This window comes from Protopterus annectens, chromosome 4.part0 (assembly GCF_019279795.1).
Source record: "Protopterus annectens isolate FY-2018-M chromosome 4.part0, PAN1.0, whole genome shotgun sequence".
NCBI lineage: Eukaryota > Metazoa > Chordata > Ceratodontiformes > Protopteridae > Protopterus > Protopterus annectens.
The window spans coordinates 1,349,151,003-1,349,168,412 of NC_056733.1; the positions used below are offsets into that span (position 1 = coordinate 1,349,151,003).

The 17,410-nt window shown below is 40.1% G+C and overlaps 1 protein-coding gene across 8 annotated transcripts in view; it reads right to left on the minus strand.

The window, feature by feature from the left end:
* Positions 1-17,410, minus strand: part of ABLIM3 (actin binding LIM protein family member 3) — a 3,936,655-nt gene that overhangs the window by 540,633 nt on the left and 3,378,612 nt on the right. For 5 of the 8 annotated variants that reach the window (XM_044069207.1, XM_044069205.1, XM_044069204.1 and 2 more), the window contains exons 11-12: positions 17,034-17,063; positions 7,406-7,535 (exon numbers count right to left, since the gene is read on the minus strand). In XM_044069207.1, coding sequence (XP_043925142.1) covers positions 7,406-7,535; positions 17,034-17,063 — 160 coding nt within the window. The remainder of the gene's footprint in view (positions 1-7,405; positions 7,536-17,033; positions 17,064-17,410) is intronic. The other 3 variants (XM_044069211.1, XM_044069212.1, XM_044069208.1) reach the window with 1 other exon arrangement.

The following is a 17,410-nucleotide window of genomic DNA, read 5'->3' on the forward strand; positions in this document are numbered from 1 at the left end:
AAATAAAAATAAAAACTCAACAAAAACTGGGGATGCTTTATAGAGCCAAAACCTTTCTTATCAATGCAGCTAAAACTACACTTGTCACTGTTTTCCTCTTTCCTTCACTACTTTATGGAGCTCCCACCCTTACCAACCACCAGGCATCATAAAATGCAAAACTTGAACAATGCTTTAATAAAGCTGCAAAATTATATCAAAGCCACCTTTAAGAACCCGCCATTATATAGCACAAAAAAGAGCAAATTGGGTAGAGCTACCCCATCCACTAATGTATACACAGTTTCTTACTACCTATAAAATTATCCAACATCAATCTGTTTGCCGGCACTAAATACCATTCTACACAACCACATTCCCACTCGGTCATTACATCCAATGAACAAAAAACTTCTCAATGTACGCAAACCTAATAAATCTGCTGCGCAATGTCTGTACTCAAACTGTGTTGCTAAGGCCTGGAACTCCTTACCTATACCCAATCAGGTCAACACCCTCCCTATAGTCCTTTAAAAGCCATTCTGAAAAACGTCCTAGTCAAAATCTGTCTCTGCTCTTGCTCAACACCAGGATAAACTATATCCGTAAGTATGAACAAGTACCTCTTCACACCTATATACCTCCTTACTCCTTTTATCCCTAAGTATGAACAAGTACCTATTCACACCTATATACCTCCTTACTCCTTCCATCCCTAAGTATGAACAAGTACCTCTTCACACCTATATACCTCCTTACTCCTTCCATCCCTAAGTATGAACAAGTACCTCTTCACACCTATATACCTCCTTACTCCTTCCATCCCTAAGTATGAACAAGTACCTCTTCACACCTATATACCTCCTTACTCCTTCTATCCCTAAGTATGAACAAGTACCTCTTCACACCTATATACCTCCTTACTCCTTCCATCCCTAAGTATGAACAAGTACCTCTTCACACCTATATACCTCCTTACTCCTTCTATCCCTAAGTATGAACAAGTACCTCTTCACACCTATATACCTCCTTACTCCTTCCATCCCTAAGTATGAACAAGTACCTCTTCACACCTATATACCTCCTTACTCCTTCTATCCCTAAGTATGAACAAGTACCTCTTCACACCTATATACCTCCTTACTCCTTCCATCCCTAAGTATGAACAAGTACCTCTTCACACCTATATACCTCCTTACTCCTTCTATCCCTAAGTATGAACAAGTACCTCTTCACACCTATATACCTCCTTACTCCTTCTATCCCTAAATATGAACAAGTACCTCTTCACACCTATATACCTCCTTACTCCTTCTATCCCTAAGTATGAACAAGTACCTCTTCACACCTATATGCCTCCTTACTCCTTCTATCCCTAAGTATGAACAAGTACCTCTTCACACCCATATACCCCCTTACTCCTTCTATCCCTAAGTATGAACAAGTACCTCTTCACACCTATATGCCTCCTTACTCCTTCTATCCCTAAGTATGAACAAGTACCTCTTCACACCTATATACCTCCTTACTCCTTCTATCCCTAACTATGAACAAGTACCTCTTCACACCTATATACCTCCTTACTCCTTCTATCCCTAAGTATGAACAAGTATCTATTCACACCTATATACCTCCTTACTCCTTCTATCCCTAAGTATGAACAAGTACCTCTTCACACCTATATACCTCCTTACTCCTTCCATCCCTAAGTATGAACAAGTACCTATTCACACCTATATACCTCCTTATCCTTCTATCCCTAAGTATGAACAAGTACCTGTTCACACCTATATACCTCCTTACTCCTTCTATCCCTAAGTATGAACAAGTACCTCTTCACACCTATATACCTCCTTACTCCTTCCATCCCTAAGTATGAACAAATACCTCTTCACACCTATATACCTCCTTACTCCTTCCATCCCTAAGTATGATCAAGTACCTCTTCACACCTATATACCTCCTTACTCCTTCTATCCCTAAATATGAACAAGTACCTCTTCACACCTATATACCTCCTTACTCCTTCTATCCCTAACTATGAACAAGTACCTCTTCACACCTATATGCCTCCTTACTCCTTCTATCCCTAAGTATGAACAAGTACCTCTTCACACCCATATACCCCCTTACTCCTTCTATCCCTAAGTATGAACAAGTACCTCTTCACACCTATATACCTCCTTACTCCTTCTATCCCTAAGTATGAACAAGTACCTCTTCACACCTATATACCTCCTTACTCCTTCTATCCCTAAGTATGAACAAGTACCTCTTCACACCTATATACCTCCTTACTCCTTCTATCCCTAAGTATGAACAAGTACCTCTTCACACCTATATACCTCCTTACTCCTTCTATCCCTAAGTATGAACAAGTGCCTATTCACACCTATATACCTTCTTACTCCTTCTATCCCTAAGTATGAACAAGCACCTATTCATACCTATATACCTCCTTACTCCTTCTATTCCTAAGTATGAACAAGTACCTATTCACACCTGTATATTACTCCTTCTTCTTTACTCACTTCCTAATGCCAATCTGTTTCTTTCCCCTGACTAAATATGCCATAACCATGTTCTTTTTTGCTCATTTCACATACATTCCCTGTTTATATTACACTAACTTACCTTTAATTTCTCTAAACCGACTAACATTTTCTCTAAATATAAACTTATTGACATATAAGTCGTATCTATTTTCAACCAATGTTGTCGAACTATGTCTAATTTGGCATAAGTATTTAAACTTTAGATGCTTTTGTATAATTTTTGAAGCTTGTAAAACTATTGTTTTTAAAAAGTTGGAGCTTTTCTCCACGGTCCTCCCCTGAAAGTAGACACCTACCAAGTCAGACTTACCCAGTAATCAAATGTTAATAAATAAATACATATTTTGTTTTGTCTGGTTTCATCCAACAAATATCAAGCTGTACATTGCACTGTTCTTGGATCTTTGCCTGATTTTCAAAAGATTTATTTAAGAGCTCCTAAGAGAATAACTACTTGCTATCTCCACCTTTTGTTTCTAGAAATCCTAGTAGTAAATAATAATAGTTGAAAATAATAACAATGAAATAATGATCACTGAAAAAAATAGCCATACTCTTTTTGTTCTGGCTACTGTATGAGAGAGAATCATAGGCATCTTAATACACTGCATTACAAAAGAAGCTCTTCACAGAAATTAAAAAGAACTACTCAAGTAACTTGGTATGAAGAAATAGAGTAGATGAGATGAGGTGAAGATTTTAAGGTAAAAATAAGTAAATCATGTAGGAACATCCTGAGAATTGCTTTGCAAAAATGGTACCTGCTGATTGACAAGTGCTGTAGCAAAACATTATTTTAATTATTTTAATTCAGAGTTATAATACACTGTTCCAGGACCAGATGCAGCTAAAAGTTTGCAAGAAGGGTAAAGTAGATGAGAGTATCGCATACTTATCACTGCATTACAGCAGCAATCCACAGCAGATGCTGGTCAGCACAGGTGTCAAGGAGCACTACTTTATAATCCATAACGAAATAGCCTGTCAGACAGCTCATGTAAGTGTCATTAACAGAAAAAAAAATCAGAAGGTTAACAAACACAAACATACAGACAGACAACAATGGTCTAGTCCATCTTAAAGTACACAGTAAATACAGCTACTCAAATAAACAAACAAGCAGACAGATAAACAAGCAAACAAACAAATAAATAAATACATAAATACAGAGACTTCTAAGAAGTAATAGTTGTTCTGTAGAGCAGCTGTTAAAGGAGCTCATGAGAGCACAAATGCATCATTAAAATTAAGCAGTTAGCATATCCATTTAATGGTAAACAAGCCTGGGATTATGCTCTGCTGGCACTCTTGATGGGCGAAGAAGCAAAGTCAGTCAAATTATGTAGCCTGATACCCCTGCTGAATTTTGACAACTACATTTATATTTTTTTACTAATGTGTTAATTTGCTGATGTTTATCTTATAGGTTCATAGGTATGTACTAGACTAGTTGCCCTTGTAGGCCATTTCATGCCTAGCCAATTTCCCTTACAAAGGTAAGAATCAAACTCATTTGCTTGTGTCTGTGAGTAAACACCTTAACCATTATCCCAACCCACAACCCCTTATAATAATATTAACAATAATATTGTTTGTTAACCAGTAAGGACCACTGGACACTCACAGTCCCTTTTCGGAGGTGACTCAGGACCAATGTCTGATTAAGTGACTTGCTCAAGGTCACACAGTAGGCAAATGAGGTCTGAGAGAATCAAACCCTTTGCCACAAGAACTACAGCTTGCAATCTTAATCTCTCCTGTACATAAAGTTCAGGGATGGTATGCAAACTTAGGGCAAACTGCTGATACCATATTTAGGACTGTGTTACCCACTGCATTATTCCAAATAGGTACTAATTCCAATAATATTTAGTAGACTGAATGCACAGCAAGCCTTTGATAAGCTCAGTCACACTCCTCTGTGCTTTTCATCCAGCTCTAGTGTTACTAGTAAAAGCTGAGTCATGGTCAGTAACCCCACCACTGCAATGTTGGAGTGACACAATGTTCTCACTAATGCTTGCATCAATATACAAGATATGTCCATTTGCACTGCCTGAAACAATTACTGTTCAATGTACCTAAATATTTATTGTTCACTTGGCTTTGCTGGAGTTCATTACTTCACTAGAACTGACAGTAAAGTGAATATATTATATATAAACATTTTGGCATAAACAATATCACCAATCAACTTTCTGTACTCTTAAAACAAAACAAGAAGGTTTTCTTTAACCACAGACTGATGCCAGAAGCAGTAGATTCCACCACATTAAAAAGTGAAAAATAGTATGTCAGGGTTACTGTGAATTAAGCTGCACAAGAAAAAAAATAGGCATGCTATACTTCCAATTATTAAAATTTGTGGTCAACATAATAAAACCACTGCACAGCAAGTTAAGCTGTTTTGTTGTTATGTAGAATAATATCCCATACATCTCATAACAATTCAAAGCAATCATGTAATACTAGGAGTGTGCTGATTACATTCCCAAAATTTGTGAATTGTCAAAGCAATCATGTAATACTAGGAGTCTGCTGATTACATTCCCAAAATTGGTGAATTGTCAAAGCAATCATGTAATACTAGGAGTGTGCTGATTACATTCCCAAAATTGGTGAATTGTCAAAGCAAGCATGTAATACTAGGAGTGTGCTGATTGCATTCCCAAAATTGGTGAATTGTCAAAGCAATCATGTAATACTAGGAGTGTGCTGATTACATTCCCAAAATTGCTGAATTGTCAAAGAAATCATGAAATACTAGGAGTGTGCTGATTACATTCCCAAAATTGGTGAATTGTCAAAGCAAGCATGTAATACTAGGAGTGTGCTGATTGCATTCCCAAAATTGCTGAATTGTCAAAGCAATCATGAAATACTAGGAGTGTGCTGATTACATTCCCAAAATTGGTGAATTGTCAAAGCAATCATGAAATACTAGGAGTGTGCTGATTACATTCCCCAAATTGAAGAGATGCTTGTCATTCACTTTTCAGATGTATGAACCTCACTACAGCACAGAGAATTCTAATCAAGTTTGTGATCAAAACCAACATATGTGTTTGAGATGTTATAAAATTAACATTGAAACTGGAATGAAGTGATGCTGGAGTGGTGAATCTTGACATCCATGTCGAGAAAGTAGTTAGCTGTGATCAAAAAGTCCCATTTGTAATTGCTTGTAATATATGCAGCTTCAACTGCTCCAACACACTACTAGTTACAGAAAGATTTAAAGCACTTATTACTGCCACACAGACATTGTCCCGAGGTTAAGTTTAGTACTGATGTACTGCCACACAGACATTGTCCAGAGGTTGTGTACTACTGATGTACTAACAGCTTTAATAAATGTTAAACTCTTCTGTTTGCCTTTTTTGGTGTCAGTGTGAAATCTTTTACAGCTTTTAAAAGCTGATGCCATTTCCCAGTGCTGTTCCATGGTGGATGCTGCATATGCTCTAGTGGGAGACTACAGTAAAATAACTACGAAAGTTATATAGCAAAACTAGTTATGCACATTTTTGATGTCAGAGAGGTGTGTAACAAGTTATCTTTCTTCTGATTTGGTGCATAATCAGTGTACTACAACCTTATTAAAGTAAGGGTCATATATGGGTCTTGCTGCCACACACAAAGTAACCACCAAACAAATGGGTCACAAAAACCTTTAGACACCTTTGAAAGCTGTAACATGCTTTGCTCCTGTTACAGACACATGAAAAAAAAAGTTTTTTTAAGAGTTGCTTAATGAGAGGAACACATTGTTTCTGACAACTTTTTATGTGGCAGGTGTTACAGCTTTCAGATCTGTAAAACACTTTGTGTGGACTACTATACTTTTTTATCTTAACTGGTAATATACTCTGGCAGCTAAAACTTTGTTTGTGTTGCACAGAATTGTGACTGAGCCACCATTCATTAGTACAGTTTATGTATTCTTTAAATGAATTTCAATATTCTACATTTGAGCTGCATTCTTGAGGTCAGTTTCTTGGAATACATTTCAAGAATAGATAAACTGGTTAGAAATGGTGATCCAGTTATAATCCTCTATATTATGCATATACTCAGTGTTTTGCTGATGATATGAATCATTGACATTTTCCATGTTGGTCTTTGTCCAGAAAAAGAGTCGGAGGACCACCTCTTCATTTCAATTGCCTTGGTTACAATGAATTCTACAAAACCATAAAAGACAAAGACAAGCAGAAAAGTCCTCAAGTGTAACTATTTGCAACTACAGCACTCGTGTGATTGAGTCCTGAGATAGTAAAACTGCATGTGTGAAAATGAGGACTTACAAATACTGTCTCAGATCACTGTGCTTTGAGTATTCACTTTTATCTAAAGTAAGGTAATTTCAGAGTTAATATAAGTAATTAGCTGGTGGCATGGATGATGCAGCCCCCATACAAAAACAATTTTGAAGAAGAGCAGTCATTGTCAACATAAATGCTGTTCTCCTGGACTTAAAAGTCTTGGAATTGCACTAAGGATCCACAGTTAATTAATACCAAGCAAAAGCAAATCTGACAAGTCCAGTTTGTTTTAAAAACAAAGTATATAAACTTATGTAAAGCAACATGGCCAATCTGTGTGAATTCCATGGCAAACTAAACAGACAACCGATACTGTTACCTTGGTTATTGCCCACATGCCTCACAAATTTATAGGGGTTCTAATATCATACACACAAAAAAAGTTAAATTAGGATTCCCATTTGTGACATATTTCATCATTTTGTCGATCAAATGGACGTGCTAGGCTTTTTTCCAGCTGTCCGGAAGGTACAAGTCTGCAATGTTTGTGATATTTTTGATCTAGTTCTAAATCAGTACCTTAACTAAAAATCTTGAAATCTATACCTGATCTGTAGTAATGTTGTGGTGACCGTGGCATTGTAGGTGACATGCTCTGTCGGCTGTAGCTAGGAGAATCAATGTATCCAGGACTGGATGCCCTTCTCTGTCTCAGGTCAAATCCATCATAAATATCCTACAAACATAAATGTTACTGTCAAAACTGGAACAATAAATAAATAAAAAAGAGACAGAGAAAACATGAAGTTACCAAGACATACATACTGACTGTTTTAATGTGTGTGTGCAGGATTCATATACAGAATATTTGTCTGTTTGTATGTATGTATGCATGTATGTATTTGCTGAAGGAGGTACAGTGCTGAATCAAGTGGACCATTTTCAGGCTCAACCCGGGGTTCACAACTAAGAAACAAACAAAGTACAAAGTCATATAGCAAGTAGAATGCACAATAGTTTGCACTGAGAACACAATATCACAATCAATAGCTCAGTAAAAGTTATGCAACAGTGATACTTTAGGAATTTGCAGTACAAAATTAGGACATATCAGGACCCAGTGGTGTAATGGATAAGGCCTTGACCTCGTAAGCTAGGGATTGTAGGTTCAAGTCCCATCTTGAATAAGTTGTTATGTATGACTGTGGTATTTGTAGTCAGTAGAAAACATAGCTAAGTAAAATACTTATACCATATTATGAAATCATATACAACACCATGAAATCTGGTGGGAGAACACTGCTTAGGCTAAATAATTCTAATACAGTTATTACTGTTACATACAAAACAACAAACTCTCAGCAGGTACCGTAAGAATAGGAGTGCACTTAGGGCTGAAATTCTGAGGGAAATGGGGAGAACCCAATGGACGTATTAGGTATAAAGAGGTAGGGCAGATGAGATGAGGTGGAGATGGCTTTAGATATTGAAAACTGTGTGCAAAGTTACAGGAGAGTGAGCTGTGCTGTATGAGAAATGGATTCCTTATGGCAGAGCCACTGAAATTAAGAAGAGGAGTTATGGTGTCACCTTCTGGACAGAGGAAGAACTGCAGAAACTTGATACTTAATTTCTAGAATTTGAATGGGACTATGGCAAGCATTCTTTCCATTACAAGCCAATATCTGCAAGGTCATTAACAACAGCCTTGGAGGTTGGGGATCAAGGCTATAGCTTTATCTTCAACTTTAATTTAATTTAGGTGTTTTTTTCACAGAAGGCCAGTAATATCCATCAAATAAGATTCCATATATCATTTAGTAACAAATGCACATGTAAATAAGAAAATAATGTTTATAACAGCAATTAAATAGGCAATATTCATCCCAACTCCCAAAGAGATATGTTTTAAGAACCTTCCTAAAGCTGGCCATGGTAGCCATTTTTTATATGTTTAGCCTAATAAAAAAATTGCTGTTCCTCACAAACTCCCCCTGGAGTACCTTGCTCCCCATTGGCCATTTTTTTCAATTATAAAGAAATTCCCAGTACTATTATAGCATGTCCAAAGGTCAGTTGTCAATCTCCTCTCCAGTCCAGCTGGTGAATCTGGGAATCTTGAGGCAATGTTACAACTGCCTCATGTACACAGACAACCCTCTCCTCCTCCCAACAAATTCCAACACATGTGAGAGATGCAACCATATAGCCAAACTGGAGGCTAAGCTCTCTCAACTCAGTACTGGCGTAACCAGTCAGGAGGAGAAGGAAACCACACTCACTACAATTCCAGCCTCACATAGACCTACCACGACAGCAAACCAAACACATAAACACACAAAAACATACTTGGAGGCTCTAAATAATAATCTGCCTAAGCACCAGAGACCTCCAAAGCAGACACCCAAGCAACCGCTACCCCAAAACAAAACACGTGCAACACGTAGCTCACAAAGCCAGTGTGCCGAACAGTCACAGCCCTTAAGGCTGAACAACACACCTGATACACTTGTGATAGGTGACTCTATCATCAGGCACACTGATGTCCCACTCACCAGGCTGAACAAGGAGAAGGTCACGGTGAGCTGCCTGTCGGGCGCTAGGATCCACCACATAACACAAGCACTCAGGTCACTCCAAGGCAAGTACAAATATGACTCAGTCATTGTCCATGCTGGTGTGAATGACCTGAGACATACCTCCCTGGACTACATGAAAAGAGACATAGAGGAGCTCTCTGAGCATGTAGCCCAGGCCGGTATGACCCTGACCTTGAGTAGCATCTTACCCTCACCAAGAATGATGCCACAGTATGAAGACAAGATTATCAATTTCAACAATTGGCTTAAGTATTGGTGTCATTCAAAGGGGATCCAATGCCTGTCAGCCTGGGATGACATACTCGAAAAGCCACAATGCTTCGCTAGGGACGGCTTGCACCTGTCACCCCTGGGCTTTCAGATATTGGCAAAGGCTCTTGCTACCCCCATAGTGCCTTTTTTAGGCAAGGCTCAAAAGACAAACCCACCTCCATAGGTATCACAAGGGATAAGAAACTAAGAGTAATGCTACTCAACACCAGAAGTCTAAACCTCAAGATGCACGCACTCGAAACTCTCCTTAGCATGGAGAACATTGATATCTGTGCAGTAACAGAAACCTGGTTCAAGGCTCTCGAGAGCACCCCAGCACTACCAGGTTATACCTCATACCATGCTTTTCGCCCCAAAACTTGGACCGAACCACAAAAGGAGGGAGTATCAATATTCGTCAAAGATACCCACACCTCCAGGTTGGTGGCACAGCACGAAGCATCAGAGACTATCCATGTGCAACTAACAGTGGGTAAAACTGCCTTCCAGTTTATAGCCTGCTACAGACCACCCTCCCAAACCCAGGAACCCCACTCGGCCTTCCTGAGAACACTGGAAAATATGAAGGTCTCTCCAAACACCATTACATTGGGTGACTTCAACTACCCAACCATAGACTGGGAGCATTACTCTAGCTCCAACACCCTAGCCCAAAGGTTCCTAGAATTTATAAACTCAAATGCTATGGAACAACTTGTTACCACTCCCACAAGAGGGGAAAACATACTGGACCTGATCATCACCAATATGGGGACTCTATGCCCCAGACCAGAAGTGTATCCCTCACTGGTAAGATCAGACCATAAACTAATCTCACTGGATATTCACATCCCGACCCCACCCCATGCCCAGAAAACCACAGTGAAAAACTTCTCTAAAGCAAATTTCACACTCCTCAAAACCAAGGTGGAATCCTTCAAAGCCCCCAGGCCTGTGGATAATACGGCCCAGACCGCAAAATCCTTTATAAACGCATTCTATGAACACCTTCAGGAATGCATGGATCATGCAATCCCAAATAAAACCAAGACCCAATCCTCCAAAGGCAGATGTCCTGTCTGGTGGACCCCAGCCATAAACAAACTATACAATAGAAGGAGGAAGCTACTACATGATAGAGCAAAATCCCAAAAAGGAAGGCATCTCTGATCAGTATTAGCAAAAAAGTACGGGCACTCATAAAATCGTCTAAGGCCAGCTTCGAGAGAAAAATTGCACAGGACACTAAGGATAATCACAAGGCTTTCTTTAGTTATGTTAGGAACCTGGGTGGGAATTCCCAGATATGCTCAGAATTAGTCCAAAATGACAAAAAATACACCGAACCCACAGACATTGCCAACATCCTAGCTGACAGGTTCAGCGCAAACGTCTCCCCTCCCCACCAAAAGGGCTAATATCTATCCCAGCAGAGTGCTGCCCCCTGACATCTCAGATGCTCAGGTAAGAGCTGCCCTCTCCAAAGCAAGAAACACAGCATCAATGGGACCAGACGGTGTCCCGGGCTGCGTCCTACATGAACTCCAAGAAGAGCTAAACCCAAACCTAAAACTACTGTTCAATCTCAGCCTTACTACAGGATATGTACCCAAAGAGTGGCGTACAGCAACAGTGGTCCCTCTCCACAAAGGTGGTGCCTCAACAAATCCTGGAAACTATCGCCCCATAAGTCTCACTAGCTTGGTCTGCAAAGCTATGGAAAGGATCATCATGGACCTTATAAATAAAGATATTGGGGACCTGCAGACACTGGATCCTACCCAGTTCGGCTTTGTTAAGGGCAGATCCTGCCTCTTGAACCTGGTCGATTTCTTTGAAACAGTCACCAAGGCCATTGACAAAGGGAAGTTGGTCCACACAGCCTACCTGGACCTCGCAAAAGCCTTTGATACAATACCCCACTTGGGCATTATAGATAAGCTCACCAGCTTAAATATAAACCCCTATGTCACTAGATGGGTTGCAAACTGGCTCAAGGACAGAACCCACATGGTTAGAATAGTTGGAGCCATGTCAGACTCCAAACCAGTTACAAGTGGCGTCCCACAAGGCTCAGTCCTGGGACCTCTCTTGTTCGGTATATATTTCTCGGAGGTACAGGCCAACATGGAAGGACTGTAGCTGACCAAGTTCGCAGATGACTGCAAACTGGGTGCCATAATAGACTCTCCAGCCGACACAAGCATCCTCCAAATGGGCCTCATAGAAACAGACAACTGGTGCCAGAGCCATGGCCTCAAGCTAAATGCCAAAAAGTGTATAGTCATCCCCTTTGGCAAAAACAAAGTGCCCACAAATTACCACATAGGTGGTAATCCATTAAGTACAGAAGAAGTCATTAGGGACCTGGGGACCCAAGTTGATAGCAATGTCTCATTTGACAACCACGTGGCCAAAGTGGTTAGAAAAACATTTTATATAGCCCACCTAATCATGAAGGGATTCACATCTAGATCAGGGGAGGTCATCGTGCCTCTTTACTCATCCCTCATCAGGCCCATAATTGAGTACAATGCCCCTTTTGGGATGTACCTTACCAGACACCTGCAGCAACTGGAAAGACCCCAAAAGTACCTCACCAAGAGGATCAAAGGGCTCAAACAGATGCCATATGCTGCCCGGTTAAAGAAACTCCAGCTCTACTCAGTGGCATACCGCCTGCTCAGAGGCGATCTGTGCCTGACGTATAAAGCCATGTCCAACCCGGAATTAATGGACATGCTGCACCTCAGAAAATCTAAATCCCATCGAGCTATGCGCTCGAGGGACTTGAACCTCAGCACTGAAATAAATAGGACATGCTGGAGGGACATATTCATAACCCATTGGCTCCCTTCACTCTGGAATAAAATCCCAGTCCAGGTTAGGCAGAGTCCCTCATTGACTCTCTTCAAGAGGAATCTTGATGAGTGGATGGGAGATCGTAGGTTTACCCGGGGTATCACTTCTGTGTCACTGTTAGACAGAGGCACAGTATACTAACCTTGAAAAAGGGCATAGCAAAATTAATTTAATATGGGTGGCGAAAGCCATACACACTCTGGCTAGGCTTATAAATGCCCTAGGGCAGATAGCCTAGTATGAACCTATGAACCTATGAACCTATGCGTTCGGTATTTAGGGATTTTGACTTTATTGGGTCAATTAAACAGCGTTCGCTATTTAAGTGTTCGCTGAAATAATATAGACCCTTTTGTGTCATCAGTCAAGGCAAAGCACACACACCAATCATCTTGGGGAGAGGTATATCTGTATGTTATCAGCATAACCATGGTATACAAAACCCCTTTCACTTAGCAGATTTACTAGCTGTCCTCAACAAATGAAAAAGAGTGCCCCCCTCACTTCTTAAATCCACAGACACTCACTCTAGTGACAAAAATTATCCCACATGCATATATCACACCACCACTGATGCAGTGGGTATGTAACTACTGACATGAGTAAAAGGGGGTGAGGGAATTGAAAGTTGCCCGCTATATTCTTCACTGTTTTATTGTTAACAACCATAGTGGGGGTACTACTGGTTCATAGGCCCATAGGCTCCTGGACAGGCAGTTTGGATAATCATATTGAGCTTAAACACTGTAACCCAGAGAGTTAGGCAGGTGACTGTTTAATGCTTAGTAGCGTTCTGTGTGACCATACATAACCTACATGCAACCTAATAAGTTTTCTGGGTGGCAGTTTAATGACTAACAAAGGACCAATGAAGTAACTCCTTTGCTTTCTTTCTGACTACATGCCCTTTTTGCTGCAGACAAATTTCACTTAAGAACTACTAGTCATGTCTCATACCTGGATTATTTCAGAGCATTTTGCAGCTTTCTGAAACCCATTAATTTACACCACATTTCTGAAAAGTTAACTCAGCATGTCATTTCTCTAGCCTTTCAAAATATACAATGAAGTGCTGACTAGAGCCTTGCAGGAAGTGACATTTTATCACCAACTAACCTAACCTGCATAAGTTGATAATATCATACATTTTGATGGCTGAAAAACGTACTGAAATTTAAAAAAAATAAAAATATTTGTTACTTAGCTATAGTCTAAAGGTCTTCTAATAAAACATCCAATATCCTTGATATTCATATACCTTACATTATATAGTTGTTATTTTTTCTTTCTTTTTTCTTCCTTTCTCAACAGTCCCCCCCCCCCCGATATTCTAAATGACTATACCACCTTCAACCAAATGTCCCATTTCTTCTACCTCCTGAGGGATGGTAAAAAGGATTCATGAGGGGATTAGAGGATCCTTGCTCAGAAGGGTGCACAGAAGCCATCCAGGGAAACGGTGAGAGTCATATGACCCATTCATTCCATAACTGAGGGTTCACCAGTGCTACTCACGTCAAAACTGAAGCTGGGAACATCTCCAATCAGGACAAGAGCCCTACAGCCAGTTTACTACATGGAGTAGACACATCAACCCATCTTTCATTAAGGGTCAGAGTCAGGTGGTAAGGAATGGGTCAGGTGGGCTTTCTACCTAATTCTTAACCCAATGGCATTATTGTGTGCATCTAAATAGTTACTGTCAATATACCTTTTGCACACTACAGCACATGCCACGTTCTTGCTACTCAGAACATCTCTTGTAACATGAGCATTGATAGGGCCATTTCAGTGGGTGAGATGTGGCTAATGCAGGGGGAGTTGCTGCTCCCTCTCTCCACCCCAAGATAATGCACTAGCATTTGCCACTCACTCCTACTAACCCTACCCAGGATCTCCTGCACCTGTATTGCCATTTAAAGACCACAGGTAACTTCCTTGAAGCCTTGCTGTGCCACTGAAGATAGACAGAAGGAGGAGACAAATAATGGGAGTAGTAAGTCTAGAAAATGTGATTGGCTATTTTAAACGTTGATGTGAGGTATGACTATGCAGATTAGCTAATGAGCATGATGGTATAGCTGCTACTGCTTCATTATATCTAAATGTGGTTGTGTAGGTTGATGTCTGAGTAGTGAGCACCCAATGTGCTTCCGCATCATTGTACCTTCATATTACAGTGTTGTATCAATGTGGAGCTATGATGTCATCTCAGGCTTCTGCTGCTTGTATGTCTCTGTGGAACTTTACTCTGTATTCTGCTTCCCAGTCTCACCTATATGTGATAAATGATGACTTTTGCCTTTCAGAACAGTGAATCAGAGAGGAGATTACTGGCTGCAGAAGAAGGCATCAAGAGTTATTGTCAGAGTGGGGTAGTGGCACCCTACTTCTACACCTGTGTTCTACATGCTGGACTAGTTATAAATTCTCATTGCTAATGGCATCCTTCCCTTTTGTGTCTAGCTTATATAGGTCACAGTTAGGGTTGCCAGATTTGGAAAGGGAAAGGTAGGAACCAAAAAAAAAAAAAAGGAGGTCCTTAGGTCTTTCATGTAAGTGAAGCCCATAAAAAAGGACATTCATGCAGAACAGTAGGTTCCGCATTGAACAGAAGTGGCTCTGCTTTATGATTTATGAATGGCTCATATACCGGCATACAGGCCAATCATAAATCACAAAGCAGAGGCTGTTTTGCTGGGATTTTAACCAGCAGTGCGGGACTCAGGATTGGGCTGCTGATCCTAGGACAGTCCCGCTCAAATAGGAATGTCTGGCAACCCTGGTCACAGTGGTCCACCTAAGCCACTGCTGCATTAGCCACTGCCTGCTGTTGCCCTGGTCATGGCTGTGGCTGAGGCTGCTGTGCAGAGTGGAATTGTCTCACCAGGAGAGGGCCAAAACCCATTCCAAGCAAGTAACCTGTCTTAATCACTTGTCGCAACTCAGCAAGAGGTGGAGAGTATGATATACATGATGGCTGACTAGACAATAGCAGCCTTGGTTTTCTCGCATCAACCCTTATTCCTGTGAATATCAGACTCATTTGACCAGCTGGTAGATGCCATCAGGCCACCAGAAGTGGGTGTGGCCTATGCTACTGTCCACACAGACTCAAAGTCATCATCCACAGAGTCCCAGTAATGTGTATCTGGGAATCCTGCCTGTACCTGAATGTTCCTATCTGTCAAGTCAATGTTTATCTATGTATGACCCTCATCTCCCCTTTGTGTATGTCATCCTCACCTGTCTGCATTGCTTCATGTACATTTGTTTCCCCTGCTGTTTACATTTCCTCTCCTTTCTTTCCCTTTATAACTGTCACTCCTCTTCTCTTCCCTTCTGTTTCTATATACAAAAATGGGGAACTACCCCCACAGAAATTAGTGCCTTACCTTACCAAATCCCACTTTCCCTTACTGTATTCCTGCTGTATTTTCTCCTGTTTGCTATAGCTCTTTTTCTATTTTCCCATGCCCTACTTTCCATACCTTTCTTGGAACCAGTAGCTTGCTGGGCACCCATTGACTGCTCCTTCACATCTCCTTCATATTGTTTCTCTGCAATACAAAGCAGCAGTCTGCCCCTACCAATGATAGCTTGGGCTACCTGCTTTAGCCTTCATATATGCAATGGTGAGTGAGGCCACTCTCTTGAAGTTTGTCATATACTCTCAGCTATGTTGATGTGCTTTGCTTATGATATTTCTTATATACCTTGCACAGTCAATGTATGTTTATTTATTAATGTTTGTTCTGCACTGCACTGCTTTTGCTCTATGTGGTGCAAGTCGTTGGCCACCCTGACATGCATGCCTATAAATTCTACCTCTGCTAAATATTTAAAAAGTTCAGAAAATGTCCAGTATAAATTAAAAGTAATATGACTAAGTTTGTATTTATCGTGATCAGAAGCAGTGCTTTTTTTTCTAAAAACATAATACTTGTACATATTTTTGTTGCCTGCTAACTCAAAATGTTCTTGCATATTCTTATATGTGATGGAAAAAGTAAGCTGAAACACCGTTACAAGATTTACTTCAGATAATGAAAATATATATGAATTAATACTGCCCTAACATTAATCAGAAGCATTTAGCAATTACTTGATGCAAACAACTTTCCTCTGAACATGCATTACAAATAAATAAATAAAAGATTGAGTGAAATAGCCAGTGCAGCTCTTGAAGCTATAATAGTTGAATAAATCAACAATCTATGAACACTTTTTCAGGTAGCCTGCTAGATGGCTGATTGCCATTGGGGGAAAACAATGCTGTCGAGGCATGAGCTTGTTTCAAGTACGGTCAAATTCTACATAAAGGATGTGTCAGAATGAAGAGCCATCTCCTGGTGCATGTGACAACCTAAGCATGTCTAAAAAAATCTGTATACAGGCCTCTTCTAAAGGCAATTTCCTACAGCATTTTCAATGAATGTTGCATGTGTTATCTTTCAAGAACAGATGACTAGACTCAAAGCATGATATAGAAAAAGAAGTTTAAATGACTTGTTCTTTACCTGTGAATATGGAGATAGTGTTCCCATAGGCTTCAGTGCAGGCAATAGGGAAATGGCAAAAAAAGAAATGTTGATAAAACAACACAGCATGGTGTTCAGCAATCAGCTATTTATGTGCACAGTGTTAGAACTGGAGAAAGAGACTTTCAGTTATTCACAAAACAGCAGAATTTAAGAACTGGACATTACTTTTCACAATGAAATAGGTGTGGGTAAAATCTTTATGGCTCATGAAAGTGCAACAAGACATTTAATTCAAATGTTTATGGTCTGACTTAATTCTATGCTATACTTTTTCTGTGATGTACAGAAGATGAAATGGTGTCATTGCTATCTGTAACTGCTAAAACAGAGCAGTAAATGATTAACAACTCCCG